General features: G+C 38.7%; 1 protein-coding gene across 1 annotated transcript; it reads left to right on the forward strand.

Moving 5' to 3' along the window:
• Nucleotides 1-11,572: 11,572 nt before the first annotated feature.
• On the forward strand, nucleotides 11,573-19,516 carry LOC134601852 (uncharacterized). Its single transcript, XM_063446354.1, has 8 exons — nucleotides 11,573-11,637; nucleotides 11,905-12,008; nucleotides 12,974-13,116; nucleotides 14,133-14,318; nucleotides 16,681-16,863; nucleotides 17,586-17,745; nucleotides 18,315-18,402; nucleotides 19,224-19,516. The coding sequence occupies exons 1-8, from the start codon at nucleotides 11,573-11,575 to the stop codon at nucleotides 19,327-19,329; spliced, it is 1,035 nt and encodes a 344-aa protein (XP_063302424.1). The 3' UTR covers nucleotides 19,330-19,516.
• The last annotated feature ends 797 nt before the right edge of the window (nucleotides 19,517-20,313 follow it).

The raw sequence follows: 20,313 nt of genomic DNA on the forward strand, positions 1-20,313 counted from the left end.
TTGCGACGCTATCATGGTGGTCCACCATACATTTTAACTAATACATAGAGCACGTAGTGGACACATATGCTTCAACACTCTCATAAGCACACTGTCCTGCCAACCCAAATGCCTATTTCACACTTTTAATGCTCTCCTTTATCCTGTTGCTCCCCCTCCTGCTACCACCCTGTCCGCCTCAAACTTTGCAACTCACTTCACTGAGAAGATTTCTACAATCACAGAAGAGATCTCTAACCTCTCTCCCTTCCTTTTAACTTCATGGAGAGCAAAAAAAAAACAGAGTGCAAGAGTATTCTGAGAACGTGCAGGGGAAATTTGAGCGGGAACCCACTGAAGGGCAAGCTATTTCAGCTGCTGCTCATTCTCAGAATACTCTTGCTCCCTGGTATTTTGCTCTCCATAAGTTTAAAGGGTAATCCAGACGTGGACCCCTTGCTCACGGTGCCTAGAGAGATATTAGCTATGCCTCACTGATGATGCATAATAAGGCTGAAACAATCGTCTGGGGTTGCTCTGTCTCTAGTGCAGAGGGAACTTGCTGGCATTTCGAATCTGGACTGCCCGTATGGGTGGGACCAGTCTGAAATGTTTCAGAGATGTTCTCTCTGTAATGGCACAAGATGAGTTAAAACCAGCTTGAGATCTGAGCGGGGACCCACCGAAGTGCAGGCTATTTCAGCTGCTGCTCATTCTCAGAATACTCTTGCACCCTGTTTTTTTGTTCTCCATAAGTTTAAAGGGTAATCCAGACATGGACCCCTTGCTCACGGTGCCTAGAGAGATATCAGCTATGCCTCACTGATGATGCCTAACAAGGCTGAAACGATCGTCTGGGGTTGCTGTGTCTCTCGTTAGAGGGAACTTGCTGGCATTTTGGATCTGGACTGTCCGTATGGGTGGGACCAGTCTGAAATGTTTCAGAGATGTTCTCTCTGTAATAGCACAAGATGAGTTAAAACCAGCTTGAGATCTGAGCGGGGACCCACCGAAGTGCAGGCTATTTCAGCTGGTGCTCTTTCTCAGAATACTCTTGCGCCCTGTTTTTTTGATCCTCATATATGAAAAAATAACACTTCTTTTACTTTATTCATTTTAGGACCTCCCTTAACTTGGCAAAACAAGGTCATAGCTAAAACGTAAGGGGGTGCACAAATCATGGAAAATTCCCTGACTTAGGTCAAGGTGGCATCTTAAAGTCTGAACATCTTGATCTATTTAGGGTTACCGCAGTATATTATGTACTGAAAGAGTCGTAGCACAGCCTTGAAGCTTGTTTATGCATTAATGTTATTGTATTTCGTCTGGGACAAAATGGCGTAAACATATTATGCACTGAAAGTAGGTAAAAGGTTATTGCTTAGAGAAACATGTATGAAAAACAATATGTTCCATTTCCAACACCTTATCAGTTTGCAATATCTCTTAGAGACAAAGTACACAGTTTGAGAAATACAATATTTGCATTTGCCCATATCACCCTTCCAATAAATCTTACCCAACCCCACTCACTCCACTGTTTTATGCTCTTTCACACCTACTACAACGGAAGAGGTTTCTGCTCTGCTGCAGTCCTCGCTCCCTGCCACATATTCCCCTGAAAAATGCTCTCACTAAAATTTTCAATCTCTCCCTTTCCTCCGGCACATTTTCTTCACCCTTCAAGCATGCAACCATAACATCAATTCTGAAAAAGCCCAACCTTAATCCCCAATTCCCCATCCAACTACCGCCCTATATCACTACTGCCGTTTGTCTCCAAGATCCTTGAGAGAGTTGTGTATGCAAAATTGACAGACTATCTCAAATTCAACTCTCTGCTTGACCAACTTCACTCTGGAGTCTGCGCTCGTCACTCTGTTGAAACAGCTGTGTGTAGCGGAATGGACTTTGCCACAGTACCCCTCTTTTCACTAGGGGCTGTCCATACCCCATTTTCCATTATTTTCCTGTGATTGCTACTGTTCGTTACTTGGGGAAACAAGTCACAAACTATTACATTGTATCTTTTCATCTGGTTGTTTGGTAACAGCCCTCTTTCTGCTGACTTTCTCTATATAGTTCGACAAACAAACTAAGTACCGAACAACCAGGCCACCCATGAGAGGAGCGTGGCACCAATTGACCTTCCTAACCTTGTTCACACTTGCTTAACCACAAACACACAAACCAACTGGGTGATCCCCTGGGCAGCCATCTTTGAATACGAACTGTACCAGCGGGGTTTGATTGTCGAGTGTCTGGAACCTAAATCGGACACTCAATGGCAAAAACACTGCAGAGACTTCCATCTTCGTGTAAGTTCGTGTAAACTCAGAGGAACAGAGCGGCATTCGGTGAAAGGAATCACAGGAACGAGATGATTTCAACTAACTAAGGCACAAACCATGTTTATATGCAATTTCGTGTATTTCAGACTCTCGAATGTAGATCGACCGCACAGCCCAAACACATGAAACTATTTTCGGCTTACACCTCGTGTGCGGTCGGTAAAATTAAGACCTCAATAGAATTGTCGAACCCCTGAACCAATCGGGGTGATTTTTCAGTATGTTGCTCCCCCAGATCGGGGCTATCATGGTCTGAATTGTGGGAGTAGGATAGGTTTTTGGGGTACTTCTAGTTTGGAGATAATTGAGTTGATACAGAAATTAACTCAATTATCTCCTAAGCAGAGGGTAGGGATTGTGTGGAATGTATGGGAGTGACTCATTACCTGACTCTGTGTTTATTGGTTTTGTACTGTTTTTACCTGTGCCCAACAAGGTCCACCTGGGTGGTAACCTTGTGGGAAAAACCTGCATAAAAGGCCAGCATGGCCATTAAAGGGTCAGTTCTGCTCCTAATACTGAGTGTCGTCCAGTTATTGGGAAGGGAGATGGGATATTCGTGGATTATTTTATACTTATGCCTGCCTTCTTGAAGTATCCTGTTTGTTCCTGAGTAGCTGTTGAAGTAACCAACGTAGAAGAAACTAGCTAAATCTCTAAGCAATTTCTCTATCCTAATTCTTCTTGATCTTTCTGCTGTCTTTGACACTGTTGATAATTAACAGCTACTTCTCATTCTCTGTAATCTCGGTCTACAAGATACTGCTCTCTCCTTGTGCTTTTCCTACCTCTCCCGGTGCTTTTTCAGTATTTTTTTCTCTGGCTCTGCCTCTTCTCCCCAACCCCTCTCTGTTGGCGTTTCCCAAGGTTCTGTTCTTGATGCCCTACAGTTCTCTATCTATACTGCCTCCCTCTAGAAAACTCACCAGCTCATTTGTCCATTGTCATTTATATGCAGATAACACGCAAATGTACCTGTCCTCTCCTCATCTCTTATCTCTCTGCCCATCTTGACTCATGTCTCTGACTGCCTTTCTGCGATTTCCAACTGGATGGCTGCTCACTTCCTTAAAACTCAACCTGTCCAAAACAGAACTTCTGGTCTTTTCTCCCTCAAGTGTTGCTACTCCCGTGTCTGTCTCACTCAAGTCAATGGCGCCACCATCACACCCCGCCTCGCAGACTCGCTGCCTAGGTGTTCTCTTTGACTCTGACCTCTCTTTCACCCCTCATGTCCAGTTGATCGCCAAATCCTGCCGCTTCCATCTCAAAAACATTGCATCTTCCCCTATTTAACTATGCATAACATAAGGCAGAGGCATCAATGATGCCCACCGAATATCAAAGATAAAGAACACAGTAATGAACAATTAAATCCGAGCTGCAGGGTCTCCTTACTGTAGTTCCAACAGTGTAACAAGCAGATAGACAAAAAATGGAGTTCTGTGCATCAAGTAGGTAGTGCACACCCAGGTGCTACTGCAGTTTATTAGAGGACACAATATAAACAAACGTTTCGGGCAACAAGCCCTCAGCACTGAGGAAGAGCTTGTTGCCCGAAACGTTTGTTTATATTGTGTCCTCTAATAAACTGCAGTAGCACCTGGGTGTGCACTACCTACTTGATGCGCAGAACTCCATTTTTTGTCTATCTTCCCCTATTTAACAACAAATACTACTACGGTGCTGGTCCATGCTGTTGTTCTTTCTCGCCTTGACTACTGCAATCCCCTTCTCAGTGGTCTTACGTATTTCCAGATTGCACCACTGCAATCTATAATGAATGCGACAGCGAGGCTCATTTTCCTGTCCGCCCGCACCTCCCACACCTCCCTCCTTTGTCAGTCCCTACATTGGATTCCAGTTAGATATAGGGCTCAATATAACATTCTGGTGCTTACTTAAAAGTCCCTACATAATTCTGCTCCAACCTACCTATCCTCCCTAATACATTGAGGCCCCTGCGATCTGCCGAAGACCTATGTCTATCCTCTGTCCGTACTCCAACATCTGATGCTCGCCTCCAGGACTTCTCCAGGGCTGCACCTTTTCTGTGGAACTCCCTTCCCTTCTTCGATAGACTTTCACCCAGTCTCCACTCCTTCAAAAAATCTTTCAAAACACAGGAAAATCTTTCAAAACACAGGAAAGCTTATCATTTAAACTGTTAGCAGGATTTCATCCCCCCCCATGACTCCTCTCCTGCAACTGTCAAAAATAATATATAAGTTCTCAGTGAATACTTTTCTTGCAAGCTATTTCATTACCCCTAGTTATACCTTTTGTGTCATTATACCCCATTCCCTCTAGCATGTAAGCTCATTTAGCAGGGCTCTCAAACTCTCTGTTCCTGAGCGTTTATTTTTCTGGTTACAATTACGTGTCAGTTAGTCCATCCATTGTACAGCGCTACAGAATTTGCTGGCGCTATATACATAATAAAATAATAATAATAATAATATGCGCAAGCGGTGTCTTCACATCAACTTATATATGGCGCACATAGAAGACACATACTGAGGCTGTGTCTTCACACTAGCTCATACATAGAGCACATAATGGATACATATACTGATGCTGTGTCCTCACATCAACACATACATAGAACATATAGTGAACACACTCCAACTCATAATGGAGCATATCGTGGACATACATAATGAGGCTGTGTTTTCAGACCGACTAATATATAAAACATGTACTGGACACATATACTGAAACCGAGTCTTCAGACTAATTCATACATAAAGCATATAGTAGATACATATATTGTGGTTATGTCCGCATAGTAATTCATACATAGAACATACTGGACACATACTGATGGTGTGCTTAACTTCAGCTCATGTACAGAGATAATATTAGTCAAATATACCGAGGCTGTGTGATATCCAAATCTATAGAAGATCTTCACCAGTTCATACTGAGAGGATATCCTGGTCTCATATGCTGATTTAGATAAGCAGAAAGATCCAAACAATATTTTACCTTTCACAATCTGAAAAAGCCTGCGTATGTGCTAAAATGCACAGATAACAGCAATCAATGCCATATGCCTTGGTAGGAACAACTGTCTGCCTGGACTTAGCATCAGGTTTTACACCTCATGTCATATACAAGTCTGTCCATCAAGAAGTTACCCAGGGATGCTTTCTCTTAACATGGGTATTTGCCTCTTCTCGGTCTTAACATGCATTTATAAACTTACATAAATGCTCACCACACAAACCTCCTTAGTGTGACCTATTTGTTAGTAGGAAACCCAAAATAAGTAACTGGGAGGAACTGAAAGAACAGAAACTCGGGTACTTATACTAATTTATAATTTAAATTCCAATTAAGTTTTGTAATATAGGCCATATTTCATTCTTTTAATCTTACATTAAACATATGCCATTTGAACATACTACTCTACTTTCCAATACACAAACTCAATCTCTGCATATATTTTTTTCTATGCAATGGATTACAAATGTGTGTTTGTGGTTTTACACGTTTCTCTATGGGATATGATGTTTAGGATATTTTATTATCATTTTTGGCATTTATATAGCGCCAACATATTCCACAGCACTTTACAATATTATTAAAAAAATTTTTATTTATTTTTGATTTTGCATTGATATCAAAATTCCAAACAGTTAACAGAGTATAAATTCATCAAGAGAGTAAATTAGGCTCTGAGGGGCTGAAGGCCGGGCACAGAAACTTCCCTCCTCTATAAATACACACTCACTTGCTCAGTCTCTAAATTGTCGACTGCCATGTCGCTAATGGGGGGGGGCAGGCCCTCATGTCCAAAGAGCCTCAATCTGCTCAGTACCTGGCAGTCTGTCGTGTCCCTTTACTCTCCCCACCCCTCTGCACACTGTGAGTCTTGGGGGGTCTAGTGTTGGCTGGGTGCATGCTCCTCCTTTAACCATCAAGCATTCACCTATCACGTTGATTACTAGCAAATCTCTGATGCGGGGGAGGAGCGGTGTCTCTCTGTCGAAAATGTGTTATCTATCATCTAAGGGGCAATAAACATTAAGGAAGGGAGCAAAGGATGAGGCCATCCCCAAAGATTGTACCCGCTAGTCCCTCTATGGTCAATGCGTTCAAACAATCCCTCTCCCCCAGCACCCGTGCTCATCCAGCCCTCCCCGTGTGTGTGAGGGAAACGAACTGCCCACAAGGGATAGTATAGAGAGAAGGGAAAGGGGGTAACAGCTGGGAAGCCGGTAACTTGCAGTGCCGTCCAACATTAAAACCTGCAACTTTAGCAGGTCGCATTTAGGAAAACTGTGGTGTGGGTGTCTGACTGGCCTCTGCTGGAGCTTGGTAAGGCGAGATGCTTCTCATGGCGCTGCAGTCTATGGAGGGTCAGGGGTACAGCTCCGGGGTACTTGTCTGGGCCCTGCACCAAAGGCAGTTTGAGCCACCTGTGCCCTCGATGGCAGCTTTGTTGCAGGAGGCAGCTATAATGTGTGTCAGACTGTTGCCGGATCCTCGTTGGAAAATAGGGTCAGCACTGTATCTTTGTAGGGTATCACCAGTGTCCATGTTACTGCCCAACGGTATCTAATTCCAGTCTCCAGTGTGACTGATATCTAATCTCCAGTGTTACTGGCATAAATCTCCTCCTTTCCGCTAGCACAAAGAATGGCAAGTCATCAAATAGCTGGATTGCACCTTCTTCAACATTCACTGCAGAGGTATTTATGGCCCTGGTAAGCAGGGCAACTTTAATGGAAATGTCCCGTGTGACGGCTATTACGACTCTGGGTGCAGTTGGTGATTTACGAAATCGAAACACTGACACTATTGGTGGTGTACAATTGCCTCCCTTAACCCCCAAAATGATAGTCACTGATAGACGTACTCAACACTAGATCATGTGTGAAGTACTAAGTGACGAGCCAGGTCGGGCGAAACGTGCGTGTCAGGGTGTCACTTAGTACTTCACACATGATCTAGTGTTGAGTACGTCTATCAGTGACCATGCTCTTTCATTTTATTTATCTTCAGATTTACTTTAGATATTAGTTTTATTGTACTTTAGTATCCACGGCCAGGGGGACTAGCCATAGGTGCCCTTTGAAGGCACATGTTCAGCAGTATTATTTTATTGGTGCAACTCTACAAACTTATTTCTAGTTCTCAGCGGGATGACAGTTAGGTGCCCTCGAAGGCACAGGGGTCATTTAGCGTTAGCACTAGCCCACAGCTGTAGCATTGTTCAGTTCTATCGTATTTATTGCATTAGCTACGATCCTTCTCTTTAAACCTGCAGCTAGCATTACCAGCACTAGGAACAGGTGCCCATGAAAGACACAGGGGCAGTGCGGTCTGAGCTTTAACTCCATCCGAGCAGCCTACTTCAGTGTTTAACGGCTACAATTTCGTTACTTTTTATATCCATTTGCTGTGAACATTCAGACTGATTCTGTTATTTCATGCTCTGGCTACACTGTCACAATACCTGCTGATTGTTATTATCGTCGTTCTGACTGTGAGTTGTACCTTCCGTCCTTTACATGTTACATCTTGATATATATATTCTTTACACCACATAATACTGAAATTTACTTTAAAGTACTGACTGTGAGCTGTCCCTTCCGTCCCTACATGTTATATCTCGGTCTATATACTTGTTACACCATACAACACTGGAACATACTTTAAAACACAGACTGAATTCCCCAGGCGCTCCAGAATATTACTGACATTCAGTTTTTTCAGATCTACTCCATTCCTACCAAGTCACCTAGGGATCCTCTATCAGTCCTGTTCATTTTTAGGTTACCTTACCCTAGACTATTAATAGAGATATAACTCTGGCTGATACTCTTTTCTTTTAGCTTATTCACACTAATTTTGGATTTCACTTATAGTATTAACTATAGGTTTGCACCGTTTTTGTACACTAGCACGTTTCGGTTTCTTTTTAATATTATTTTGATATAATAAAATGTATTTATTTTGTTCGTTTATTATCTATCAGTGTAATCCTTCGTCAGATTTACTCTGCATAGATTCTAATACCTCTCTCTGAATCAAGATTTTTTGAGTTATAACTCATTAACTAATAGGCATACTTCTTGTTCTCCTGTTTCGTTATACTTGGGGTTACCCCCCGATTTCTAAAGTATACCTTCTATTTGGCTCTACTTTCCCTTTTGTTTGTGACGGCAGATAAGAACCGTTGGGCCCATCTAGTCTGCTAAATTTTCTAAATACTCTCATTAGTCATAGTTACATAGTTACATAGTTACATAGTTACATAGTTACATAGCTGAAAAGAGACTTGCGTCCATCAAGTTCAGTCTTCCTCACATATGTTTTTGCTTTTGATCCAAAAGAAGGCAAAAAACCCAGTCTGAAGCGCTTCCAATTTTGCAACAAACTAGGAAAAAATTCCTTCTTGACCCCAAAATAGCAGTCAGATGTCTCCTTGGATCAAGCTCCTTGGCCTTATCTTAAATCTAGGATAGCCTTATGCCTATCCCACTCAAGAAGTAGGGTATACAACTTAATAGGAAAGGCATTGAGGGGGAAAGAAACAAAACAAGATGGGAGTGAAGCAGAATTGGAGGACAGAGTGGAGTGTGGCCTTTTAGGAGAGAGCAAGAGGCAGGTATGTGAGATAGAGGTTACTCAGGCCATAAACATTAATGAAGAGATGGGTTTTGAGGTACTTCTTAAATGATTAAAGACTAGTGGAGAGTCTAATGGAATTAGGCAGGCTGTTCCAAAGGAAATGAGTTGCCAATGAGAAGTCCTTCTAGCGAGTAGGCAGTAAGGGTGCAAGCAGCGGACAGGAGAAGGTCACCGGCAGAGCGGGGAGACTGAGAAGGGGCATACCTATGAATTATTGAATAAATATAACAGGTGCTAGAGTTGTTAAGAGTTTTATAGTTAAGGATTAGTATTTTTAATTGACTCCTACAGTATACAGTGAGGCAATGTAAAGACACACAGTGGGGCGAGGTGTGAGAGAAGCAACTGGAGAGTAAGGTCAATAAATAATGGCAAGATGGGGTAGAAGTTTGAAGGAGCAGTGAGGTGAGAGCAGGAACACTATATCACCACCTTGACTGTCATAATGTCTTGGGTTGTGAGTAAAGTGAAGACCAGCACAGAAGAAAGAGACAGGGTTAGCAGTGTCAGAGGAAGAGATCCATGTTGCAGTAAAAGCAAGTAAGTCTAGGGAACGAGACATGGACATGGACAGCAACATATCTCCAGGAGAAGAATATATCCAACAAATACAACACTCAGCCCACAAAGCTAACAATTTCAACTATACTGAAGTGTGTGTGGAGTAAAGGATTAAAAGTGTATGTTATGATGGGTGTCTCTAAGTTTTCTCGAATAGCTGAAAAGGTTTTTTAAAGAGTTATCAGGTAAGCACAGTATTTGGTCAAGTAGGCTGCATATTATAGAAGATTGTTCCAGACTAACTCTAAGGGATGTTAGATGTAAGGAGTTTTTTTTACCATGTTTGCTATTGATGAGTTAGTCAACTTTATGAGACTGAAGAAGGTGGTCACCAAGGGAAATGTCAATTGAGAGGGACTAATAAGGCTCACTTTGGAATTTTGTTTGCTCAAGTTAGATGTTAAAATATATAGTGTATATGTTCATTTAAATATAATTTCAAGGTGGCCAGAAGAAGTCACGAAATTGGTCCGATGCATGGCTCTAGGGCTCCTGACTACCTTGCCAAAAAGCCAAAAAGCATTAACCTTGACTATTGCGTCACTACACCCACCCATGTGCACTACCAACCTTTGGTGTGCCCTGGTATATCGCCAGCTACTTTGCCCAGAATTCTGGCATGCTGTGGCCTACTGTGAACAGATTTGGGGAGAGGCGGCCACTTTTGCCATTCCTCTGTTTGCAGCTGGTCTGCAGACCTACCCCTGCCCCCATTTGGACCAGCGAGAGATAAACTGGTCCCCACTGGGAAAGCAACTCACACTCCTGACCTGACTGCCAACTATATCAAAGGACTGCTTACTGGGCTATAATGGCCACTGTGCTGAGGCTTCCTTGGGTAACAGTGATGCAGGGGGACCCAACATGGCAGAATCTCTTTGAGGCTAAATTTGACAGGATCTGCCAGGCTTTTTGGTGATGAAACACAAACCGGGCGCAGCTCTCCAGCTTTATGCACCGATGCAGCCTGCTGAACAGACCTCCTTCTCCTCTTCTGGGCTGCGGACCCAAGCAGAGCTTCATCCAACCCACTGTCCATCTGCCCGATGGTCTCTCTATACATCGGGTAAGCCTATGACCCGCCAGTGAGGCACTAAGGAACAAAAGGGACCGACCCTTGCTAAAGCCTGGACTTTGGGAGATGTGGGGCCGCAGCATACCTGGCAAAGAAGCTGCCTTCCCGCTGTGGCCTGCTTGCGGTGGCAGATGACTAATATTGGCTAATATCTTGAAGCTCTTTCCCTAACCATTGGAACTATTTCCTTGGCTTTATTGTTAGCTTGTTATCCATTATGCCATAACCTATTTTCACTAAATTAGTTAAAATGCTTTAATTGGGCCTCTGCAATAGTTAAACTTATCTACCCAGTGGTATCCAACTCTTGTAGACAGTCACAATTCTATATTACAGCATTTGACCTTTCATATTGCTCCCCATGATAGAAGTGTGTTTTTGCTGTGTTCGCAAGTGCAATGTTCCTAACATTTCATGTTAGATCTACTACTCTTCGTTATTATATATATCCTTGTGAAATGTAAATGCTATCCTGACTGATACGCTAAGCACTGCAAAAATAAAGAATGTCAAATATATATATATATATATTAAACATATCTTAAATGTTTTGCACATAGTTCCATCTAGATATTCAAAATGTAGTAATTTCTCAAACAGCATTTTCCATTTTTATCTTTATGTGTAAAATACTTAAGAGACATTAATAGGCTTATTTTATCCTATTCTCATATGTCAATATATTTTAAACATACTATCATTGTTTGCATGTGGTAGATATATGTTTTTCCCTCTCTCCTTTTTTATTATTAAGTTATGCTGTCAACGTAATAAAATACCACCAAAAGATATCACATATTTCCTCTTTTGTTGTGATTTCCTTTCTCTGTTATATCAAATCAATCTTATATATTATATCTTATCAGTTCTGTGATAGGTCAAACTGTTTTCACATATCTGATTCTTAGCATGACTTGCCGAAAGTAAGAATTCTATTGGTGGGGAGAATTATATAAAAAGACCAATGTTAACAGATGTTCATTCACCAAGACCTGAAGGAGCTCCTGGTCCTGGGATCACATTGGACAGGTACGTTACCAGCTTTATTACAGTGTACATGCTATTTCAAACATAGAACGTACATACAGCATATTAACTTAGGAAAAACTATTGTGTGTGGTTAAACAGTTTTATAAAACTATCTTGCCTCCTTTACGATTAGAAACTGATTACACTTCTAGTTTTAATCTTAGTTGTGGATGGATATTTATAGTTTTCATATTTCAAAATAAATCTTTGATGTGGAAGATGTAACTGCAGTATGTAAACTAAAGACGTACTATTGGTTTACTTTAGGATGCAGTTCAATAAACTTCTGTTCCTCTTCTCAACAATTGTTGTCTGCGCTTCGGCTGCACATTTCCTTGAACAAGAATGGAATCTGTGGAAATCTAAATATGGTAATTATACAGATACACACATGTATGGTTTATGCTAATTAGTTACATGTACTTATTTGCATACCTATGATTTGTTAGTGACATATTTATTAATTCTGTGTCAATGCAATAAAACATTCCATTGGTTTCCATAATGCATGCCAAGTAAGTTGATTACCCCAGAATTGCAAACCTGTTTTTGCCTTAATATATACTTTACTTTATTCGTTGGCTCTGTTGCTTAATTACATTAAATACATTCATTATATTTGTAAAATATAATAGCTCTAAAGATTGCCAAAAACTCATGTTACAAATACTAAGATTATGAATATACATGTTAAGGGCCTTAACTGTGTTATTGGACAAAAAAAAAAAGACATACATTAACAGTGGTTTGATTGATCTGTAACATCTATTAAAATGTGTGAATGCTCACCAAAAAAACCTAAGTCTCTGAATTATTTTGACCCATAACTACAGCTCTATAATGCTGAATTTGAAGGATCAATAACATCCCATTAAAAGAGTTAGTGTTTTAATTGTTTTTTATAATCTTCTGTTTTTTAATATATTCAATTTATTAATTTTACTGGGGATTTATGCTTCCATGAGTAATTAGCCTCACAAAGGAATATGGGAATTGCATACCCTAGAAATAATGCTAAATGAGGAAGAAATTGTTTTAAAAAAAATAAAAATAAATGCTTCTTTTATCTTTAATAATAATAATAGATCTTTAATCTGTATTGTGGATTTATTTTTGTATTACATTTATTCATTTTAAACCATCTTATTGCAAACAGTTATTAATTATTTCTTAGAGATTTGTAAGTGGGGATTTGAGTTGAATAAAATATTAGTAATATTAGTTTAAACGAGTTTAACAAATATCCATCAATGCAAACACAACAACATAATATAATGTGCAGTTTTTATCCAAATGTTATAAATTACAACGTTTCAATGGTTAAATTCTATGGCAGGAAAACAATATGACACAGAAGAAATTGAGTTGAATCGCCAAGAAGCATGGTTAGCCACGAGGGATCTGGTGCACAAACACAACCAGCTGGCAGAACTAGGTCTTAAAAACTACACTTTGACAATGAATCAGTTTGCAGATCTGGTAAGTTTGTCGAAATCATTCTGGAGGTATATTATTTATTTTGTTAAAATTTGATTGTTCTATACCAGATTATATAAAAATCTAAAATAATATATATAAAAAAATAAACTGAACAAAACATCCAATAATGAACAGGGCTATAAAACTCTTCTATGTACCCTGATAACATGTGTACAAGATACTCACCAAGCACCAGTACATTTAGAATGTTGTAAAATGATGGTGTAATGAGGTCCTCCCTTTCCATCACTCTGCATTTTTGATTATAGCTGCAGTAATTATTATCCATGAAAACATAAATGGAGCTACTTTGTAACTTAAAAACCCTGTGGATTCTAAAAGCTGTTTTTTTGTTTTTTTTTAAGCTGCAGCTAATAAGGAAAATCCGTGCATGAGAAACATTTTCTCTTAATTTTTTTGCATCTTTCAATCATGCATTAATCCCAAAACCAAGATGGGATTGACACTGTAAGATATGTAATTTCTGGAAAATATTTTATTTGTTTGAAATACATATCAGAAAGATTAAGGAATTAACAACAGAATCGATTTTTCTACTATGTTAGTAATGTATTTCTAACATGTAGACAGGCTACATTGGCAATGCTAAGATCATACAAAGAAGTAATAGTAGTACCAATTTTAACTTTAAAAATAAAATAAAAAAAATATGAATCCCATACAACAAGAGCCACCCCCAATGGTTTCACAATGGCATTCATGAATTATAAAAGATGGACCACTGCAAATGCAGGAGGGCTAGTGAGGGAACAACCCTTCTAGATCTACATTAATTGCTGTTGACTTCCTGGAAAATGACATTTTTACAGGTCATTATATCATGTTTATCTGATTTCTTTTTTTTATACTTGAAACAACTTGTTTTTAATATTTGTAATAGTATACAAGAATAAATTAAAAGGAAATAAATGTTTTATTTGCATAATATTGCATTTAGTGAATGGAATAAAGTGATTGGAATGTTTTCTTAATAAATATGGTTATCCTGTTTTCAGACCCCAGAAGAACGGGCTTCCCACATCAGCCTTGGTTTGAAAGGGCAAATGGCAATCTCACATCATACCCATATTCGCCATGGAAATCTGCCCGTTATTCCTGATGAATATGACTGGAGAAATTCAAAATGTGTGACTCCTGTTAAAAGTCAAGGCGAATGTGGCTCATGTTGGGCATTTGCAACGGTAAGAACTATTTATTAGCTACTTAGAATGTGTTTATGCTACTAATATCTTAATTTCTCATAACCTGTCACTATTGGGGTGTCTATATATTTTTTTTTTTTTCCGTTTTTTTTTTCTTATTAAGTTATGGATAACGTTCAATAAATGATTCATTCATTATAATTACAATTACTTATATAGCAGCAACATATTAATAATATATATGTTTTTATATTTGTGTGTGTGTGTGTGTGTGTGTGTGTGTGTGTGTGTGTGTGTGTGTGTGTGTAAAAAACAGATACAATTCGTATCTTGTAATACCTTGTTTATTGGACTAACATAATTTTTTAATGACAAGCTTTCAGGAGAACATCCCCTTCTCAAGTCAAGCATTTCTGAGCAAGGCGTCACATAGAATTCAAAGTTGAGTTGTGATACAGGGGTTAAAGTGACATGAGTGCAGATAAGACACAGGTTTGATAGAAAATAGACAACATTTTTGCAGAGGGTCATACATATCTTTTTGAAAATCAGAGTGACGGGGGAGAGGGAGAAAAAAAAGCAGACAGTGAAGAAGATGGTACACTTTATACACACACACACACAAATATATATATATATATATATATGTGTGTGTATATGCAAACGCATAAACACATGAACAAATATACATATACATGCACATGAACTCATATACTCAAATATAAATGCAGACTCACATATATAAGCACACATAAGAGTATGGGAAAGCATAGGTCTACACATAGTACTTGGTATATTGATAGAATAAACATATTGGAATGTGTTTTAAAGTGTTGATGCATATGACAGAACAGTAAGATAATGTGGGAGAGTGTTCATGTAAAGTGCTGGTAGTGGGACAGGAAACCCAAATCAATATTTAGTCCTCTATTCTTGCTGTTAAACAATTTGATCATTCTGGTTTCAAACGTTTTTCTTTCTTGGGTATTTTTAAAACCCCCTTTCAGTACTTAGATTTTTAGGTCCTTCATTGAGTGGCCAAGCTGGGTAAAGTGGTGTCCCACAGCAGTGCAGTATGATCCTTCTTTGTGGTGTTTAATGGAGTGTCTGTGCATATTAATTCTGCCATTTAATTGCTTAGTAGGGGTCTCACTTTCCTCCACCCACTCTGGACACAAGACCAGGATTCAGCTTCCAGTGGGTAGACCTCTCCTAGTTCAGAGAGCAAAGCAGGCTGCTCTTACAAGAGCAACCATTGTAAGCCAAGGGAGTGTAGTTATTATAGCATTCCCCAGAGTGAATATAGCTCTCCGATCCCCCAAACATAAGCCTAGACTTCGTGAAGGGTAAAACTAATCTGTTTAATGGCAGCCACAATTGGCATTATATGTAGGTGCCCATGCAAGGGGCACTCCCCCCTGGACCTGAGAGTAGACTACAGTAAAACATATACACGATTACATTGGCTCTCAGGTCCAGGACACACTCATATAAAATAGGTCAATCCCTCCCCTACGCCTGGGAGATAATTGAGTCAAGCATTGTATTAAACTCAATTATCTCCAGGCACAAAAAAAAACACATTTTTACAAAACCCCCAAAATACCTTAAAACACACAAAATCCCCACAAGAGTTTCATCCCCTGATAGCCCCGATCTGAGTGACCAACATATCCAAAAATCACCCAGATCAGTTCAGGAATTACCTTTAAGTCATAATTTGACCACCGACCGACAGCCCGCATGGTCCCATGCCCAAAATAGTTCCAAAGAATCAGGGCTTACGTTCAGTCTAGTTTGTTCGTTTAAAAACCAAACAAACTACTGAACAGAGTCAATGTTCTTACTTTGGAGCTTGTTCCCCTTGTTCATGGGAATGTTTCCACCAAACAGCGTCTAAGTGTTGTAGAACCGAACGCAGGCGATGCTGGAAGTCCAGCGGTGTTCAGGAGTTTCTGTGTTCGTTTTCAGTTCCATGAGATTCATGCCCAAGCACCACTGCCTGCTTTCATGCAAACAAGATGGCTGCCACTTCGTGGTCATCCATAGGAATTGCGGCCACCCAGACAAATACTTAGAACACTCTACAAAGTAGCAATTAGGCTTAACAAGCTCCAGGGTGGTTTCCGGTTCGTGCGGCTAAAGTGCCCATAGTCTTTAGGTAAGAGGCTGGCCAGCAGGCCCCTCCTAGCACCCGTGACAAGGTTCAGTTAGTCACACTTAGTTTTTGTATGAGGATGATATTTTTTTTGGGTGAGTTTTTCTTTGGTGGTATTTTGGGAGACAACCCTACCTGAATCCTGCACCTACCAATTTCTGATAGGATGTGCAATGTAGTATGTTATTGTGTGTTTGTATTTCTTACTAAATTATAAGGATCTTATGTAAATTGTGTTTTAAGGTGAGCCTTATTGAAACCCGTTACTGCCTTGATAAGGGTAAGCAACTCATATTCAGTGAGCAGCAGCTTGTGGATTGCGATAAATCAAACGATGGTTGTGATGGTGGACTCCCAATTAAAGCTCTGGAATATGTTTCCAAAAATGGTATTATGAAGAGTAATGACTACAAATATAAAGAAAAGGTAGGAGATTTTATTCCTTCACACATTCCTGTACAGTTGTTTACATTTAGATTTTCTCTTGCATTGCACTATACATTTAAGAGTATTCTGAGAAACCACTGCACTGAAACTGAATGCCCCAAAACCCGGCCAGTCATACATTGAGCCAGTGATATAGATGTGTATGGATGAGCTAGAGATGCATGGTTATATATACTGTGTGTGGACACATGATTGGGACCGGACACTGAATATAAGAAGTAGCTGCTAGAACCATAGAATTGGGAATTGGGAATTTTTGGTAACCCTAGTTTAGAGAATGAATTAATTAGGTTTACAGGATATGAAGATTTCTCCTATATAATAATTATATTAAAGAAGTCATTTATATGGATTTGGGGGCCCTCTGCTTAACCATGATACCTCACGCCATAATTTGGATAGGACAGCTGAAAGGGGCAAAGGTACTTCAAAGCCCATGTTTATGATGCCAATCCGTCACAACCCAGAATAAGGGGTCATATAGACACTAACACAGTTTGTTTATCCACCATCACTCAGAAAGCATAGGGTTAGATTGGAGTCAGGAGCTACTCATGGTAAACTGTGGGGAGTCTAAGCATCAATGGGTTAAAAGTTCAGAAAAAGTAGTATGGCAATGTTTTTCTGTTCTTCCTATAGAGGAACACATTCATACATTTGTTTCACTTTTTTAATTTATTTTGCTATTTATGTCTTTTTAGCAAGGTAAATGCTTATTTAACTCAAACAATGCAATAAAGATGAAAGCAAAAAAATTCTATTATGTGAATGGAGAAGCAAATATGGCAACATCAGTGGCAACTACTGGACCTCTCACTGCTGGAATTGGAGTTAATGATGAATTTATGCTGTATGAAAAAGGTAATTTCTATTGAAACATGTTAATGATGCAATAATATATTTTATGTCAAAGTATGTTATGAGATGTATTCTTCAGATTACTTAGAAATTCTAGACACTTGTATCCAAAGAAGTCTAAAAATGTTGTTGTATTTAAATAAATAAATAAATAAAATTATCTAATCCATTTATCCTAATTGCTATTTACCATAACAACTTATTAGGATTCTGGATAGTAAAAATAAATCCATAGCTTGCTACTCAGAGTGTATGTCATTCAGAAACTAGTATTTAGAACATATATTGATCTTTGAGCTCTGGATTGAAAAAACTTTTCCATCTCAAGCTCTCAAATAGTATTTTTTAAACAAATATTATTGTTCAGACAGCAACAAGTACAATATATAAATGGAGAGGAAATACAGGTGAATTTTAGATTAATAGTAACGTGATGGACAAACTTACCAAATTATCCTCAACACTGGATGCCATGTTGTTGTTAAGGGAAAGTAACAAACTTAAATTTAAAAAAAGTAAAAGTACATATATGTTACATTTAAAAAAAATATATAATCTTTCATCTAATTTAGGAATATATGATGGAACCTGTGCTGATGGACCAAATCATGCAATCGTCGTTGTGGGTTACGGCCGTAACTTCTGGACAGTAAGGAATAGGTAAATGATTAATTATCACTTTGATCTATGTCTTTCATTGCATATTGACAAAGAATGAAAATCACAAAATCACAAATGCCTGTAAGTGGCTGATCTTTGGGTATCGTATAACACATAACACACTATAAGCTATCTTACCTAAAAGGCTGAGTTAAGTTCTAAAAATGTGAGCAAAGATGAGTGCACTTCAGATTCAATGTGCGTACTCTCAGCTCAGCTCGATAGCTCAGAAGTGCACCACCATAGTTCAATGTTTGCTTTGAAGCAGCCAAGTCCCAGGATTGATTATAGTTCCTAATAAAATATTCCAGATTGTTTAGTTGATATTTTTTAATTCTCCCTGAAAAAAATTACAGAATATAAGAATCCCGTGGCCCATATAGTTAATTTGTCCATTCTGCAAAATGTATCATTGTTGTCTTATCAGTCATTATCTTGTAGTTTGATATATTCATCTTCTTATCGGGAAATCAGTTATTTAACATTGTCCAACTCCAAATCTATTAACTAAATATACACAAGCTCATATATTAAAAGTTGGATAGCTAACATAAAAGCTTATCTTTGCTTGTTGTCCAAGAAAATATTATGCATATTCCATTAAAAACATGTGTGTGCATCCTAAGAAAGTATTCTATATTTGCCCCTTGAGCTTACACAGAAAAATTACGAGTTCAGATATTTACCTCCACTTTTGCAAAGAAAAAATGTTTGCAGATTTATTAATGTTGGCATAAACCTTATTAAAGATATTAAGAGCGAACATCTGATATTATTGCATTACAATCACCAATTAAAATTGTATATTTTTTTTCTTGTAGCTGGGGTGACGGTTGGGGAGAAGCCGGCTATGTGAGAATGAAGAGAAACATTAACCAGTGCAGTATAGGCGTCATGCCAGCGACTATGGAATTCACATTCAATTAAGGAACACCTCGAGCAGCAACACAAAATTCAGTGGTTGACAAAGAAGAATATCCCTCTCGATGAATTGGCTTTTGTTTTCTTAAATCTTCACTTGGTGATTTTGAGATGGGCTCCACCTACATAAAACCGATAAATGTTTTCATGGTATATGGTTTATTTTTTAATTAAAGGAAATGCATTTAACTTATATTTTCTATTGCATTTTTTACATAAAGGGGACTTTATTATAATGGAAAGCTAGAATTAATAAAAAGAGCTAAAATGTAAAATGAGGTAGCTATAGTTATTAAGGAACAGCCTAAGAAAGAAATTACATATAAACATTCTAAATGTAGTTATCAACCAAGGTTGTCAACCAAGATGATCTAACAGGGTTATTTACTAAAGTGAGAATTGAAGGTGATTTCGTGAATTCAAGGAGAATTTCAGATTAAAGGTCAAAATAGCTGAACATGAAAAATTCCCTAGGTCAGTTATGCTTTCAGTTTAGCTACTCTAGTCTTTAATTTAAAATTCACTTTGAATTCTCACTTTAGTAAATAGCTCTGTAAAAGATAACCGATGTTAGCACACAGATTATATGAATTAGTATAATTATTAGTATATGGATTGTCTTCTTTATACAGTGACCTCTGCATTTATGTACAATGTGACATAGTATACCCTGAAAAAAAACCCATCTGTATAGTGCTACTCACTAGCACCCAAAGCACGTTTTTGAGGTTGCTTCTAGTAGATATTGGCAAAATTATTCACAGTTATTCTCTGTGTTATTTGAATCAATGCTATCCTATGGGGTTTTGCTTGATGCTGGATGTCCTCATTCAAAGCATGAAGATGTCCAGTATTGTTTCACTGAGTCAAACTCTGTGAAACTTCAGGAAATGCCTCTAGTGGTTGTCTGGTAGACAGCCAGAAGATGCATTCTTATCCCTGCAATGTAAACATTGTAGTTTCTTTGAAGCTACATTGTTTTACATTGTA

Source organism: Pelobates fuscus, chromosome 3 (genome assembly GCF_036172605.1).
Source record: "Pelobates fuscus isolate aPelFus1 chromosome 3, aPelFus1.pri, whole genome shotgun sequence".
Classification (NCBI taxonomy): domain Eukaryota; kingdom Metazoa; phylum Chordata; class Amphibia; order Anura; family Pelobatidae; genus Pelobates; species Pelobates fuscus.

Bases quoted from the DNA above. Each gene is read 5' to 3' on its own strand.
- LOC134601852 (XM_063446354.1), top strand. From the start codon at position 11,573: ATGTTAACAGATGTTCATTCACCAAGACCTGAAGGAGCTCCTGGTCCT. The intron at 13,117-14,132 runs GTAAGTTTGTCG...TCCTGTTTTCAG, and splicing joins TGAATCAGTTTGCAGATCTG to ACCCCAGAAGAACGGGCTTC. The intron at 16,864-17,585 runs GTAGGAGATTTT...ATGTCTTTTTAG, and splicing joins ACTACAAATATAAAGAAAAG to CAAGGTAAATGCTTATTTAA.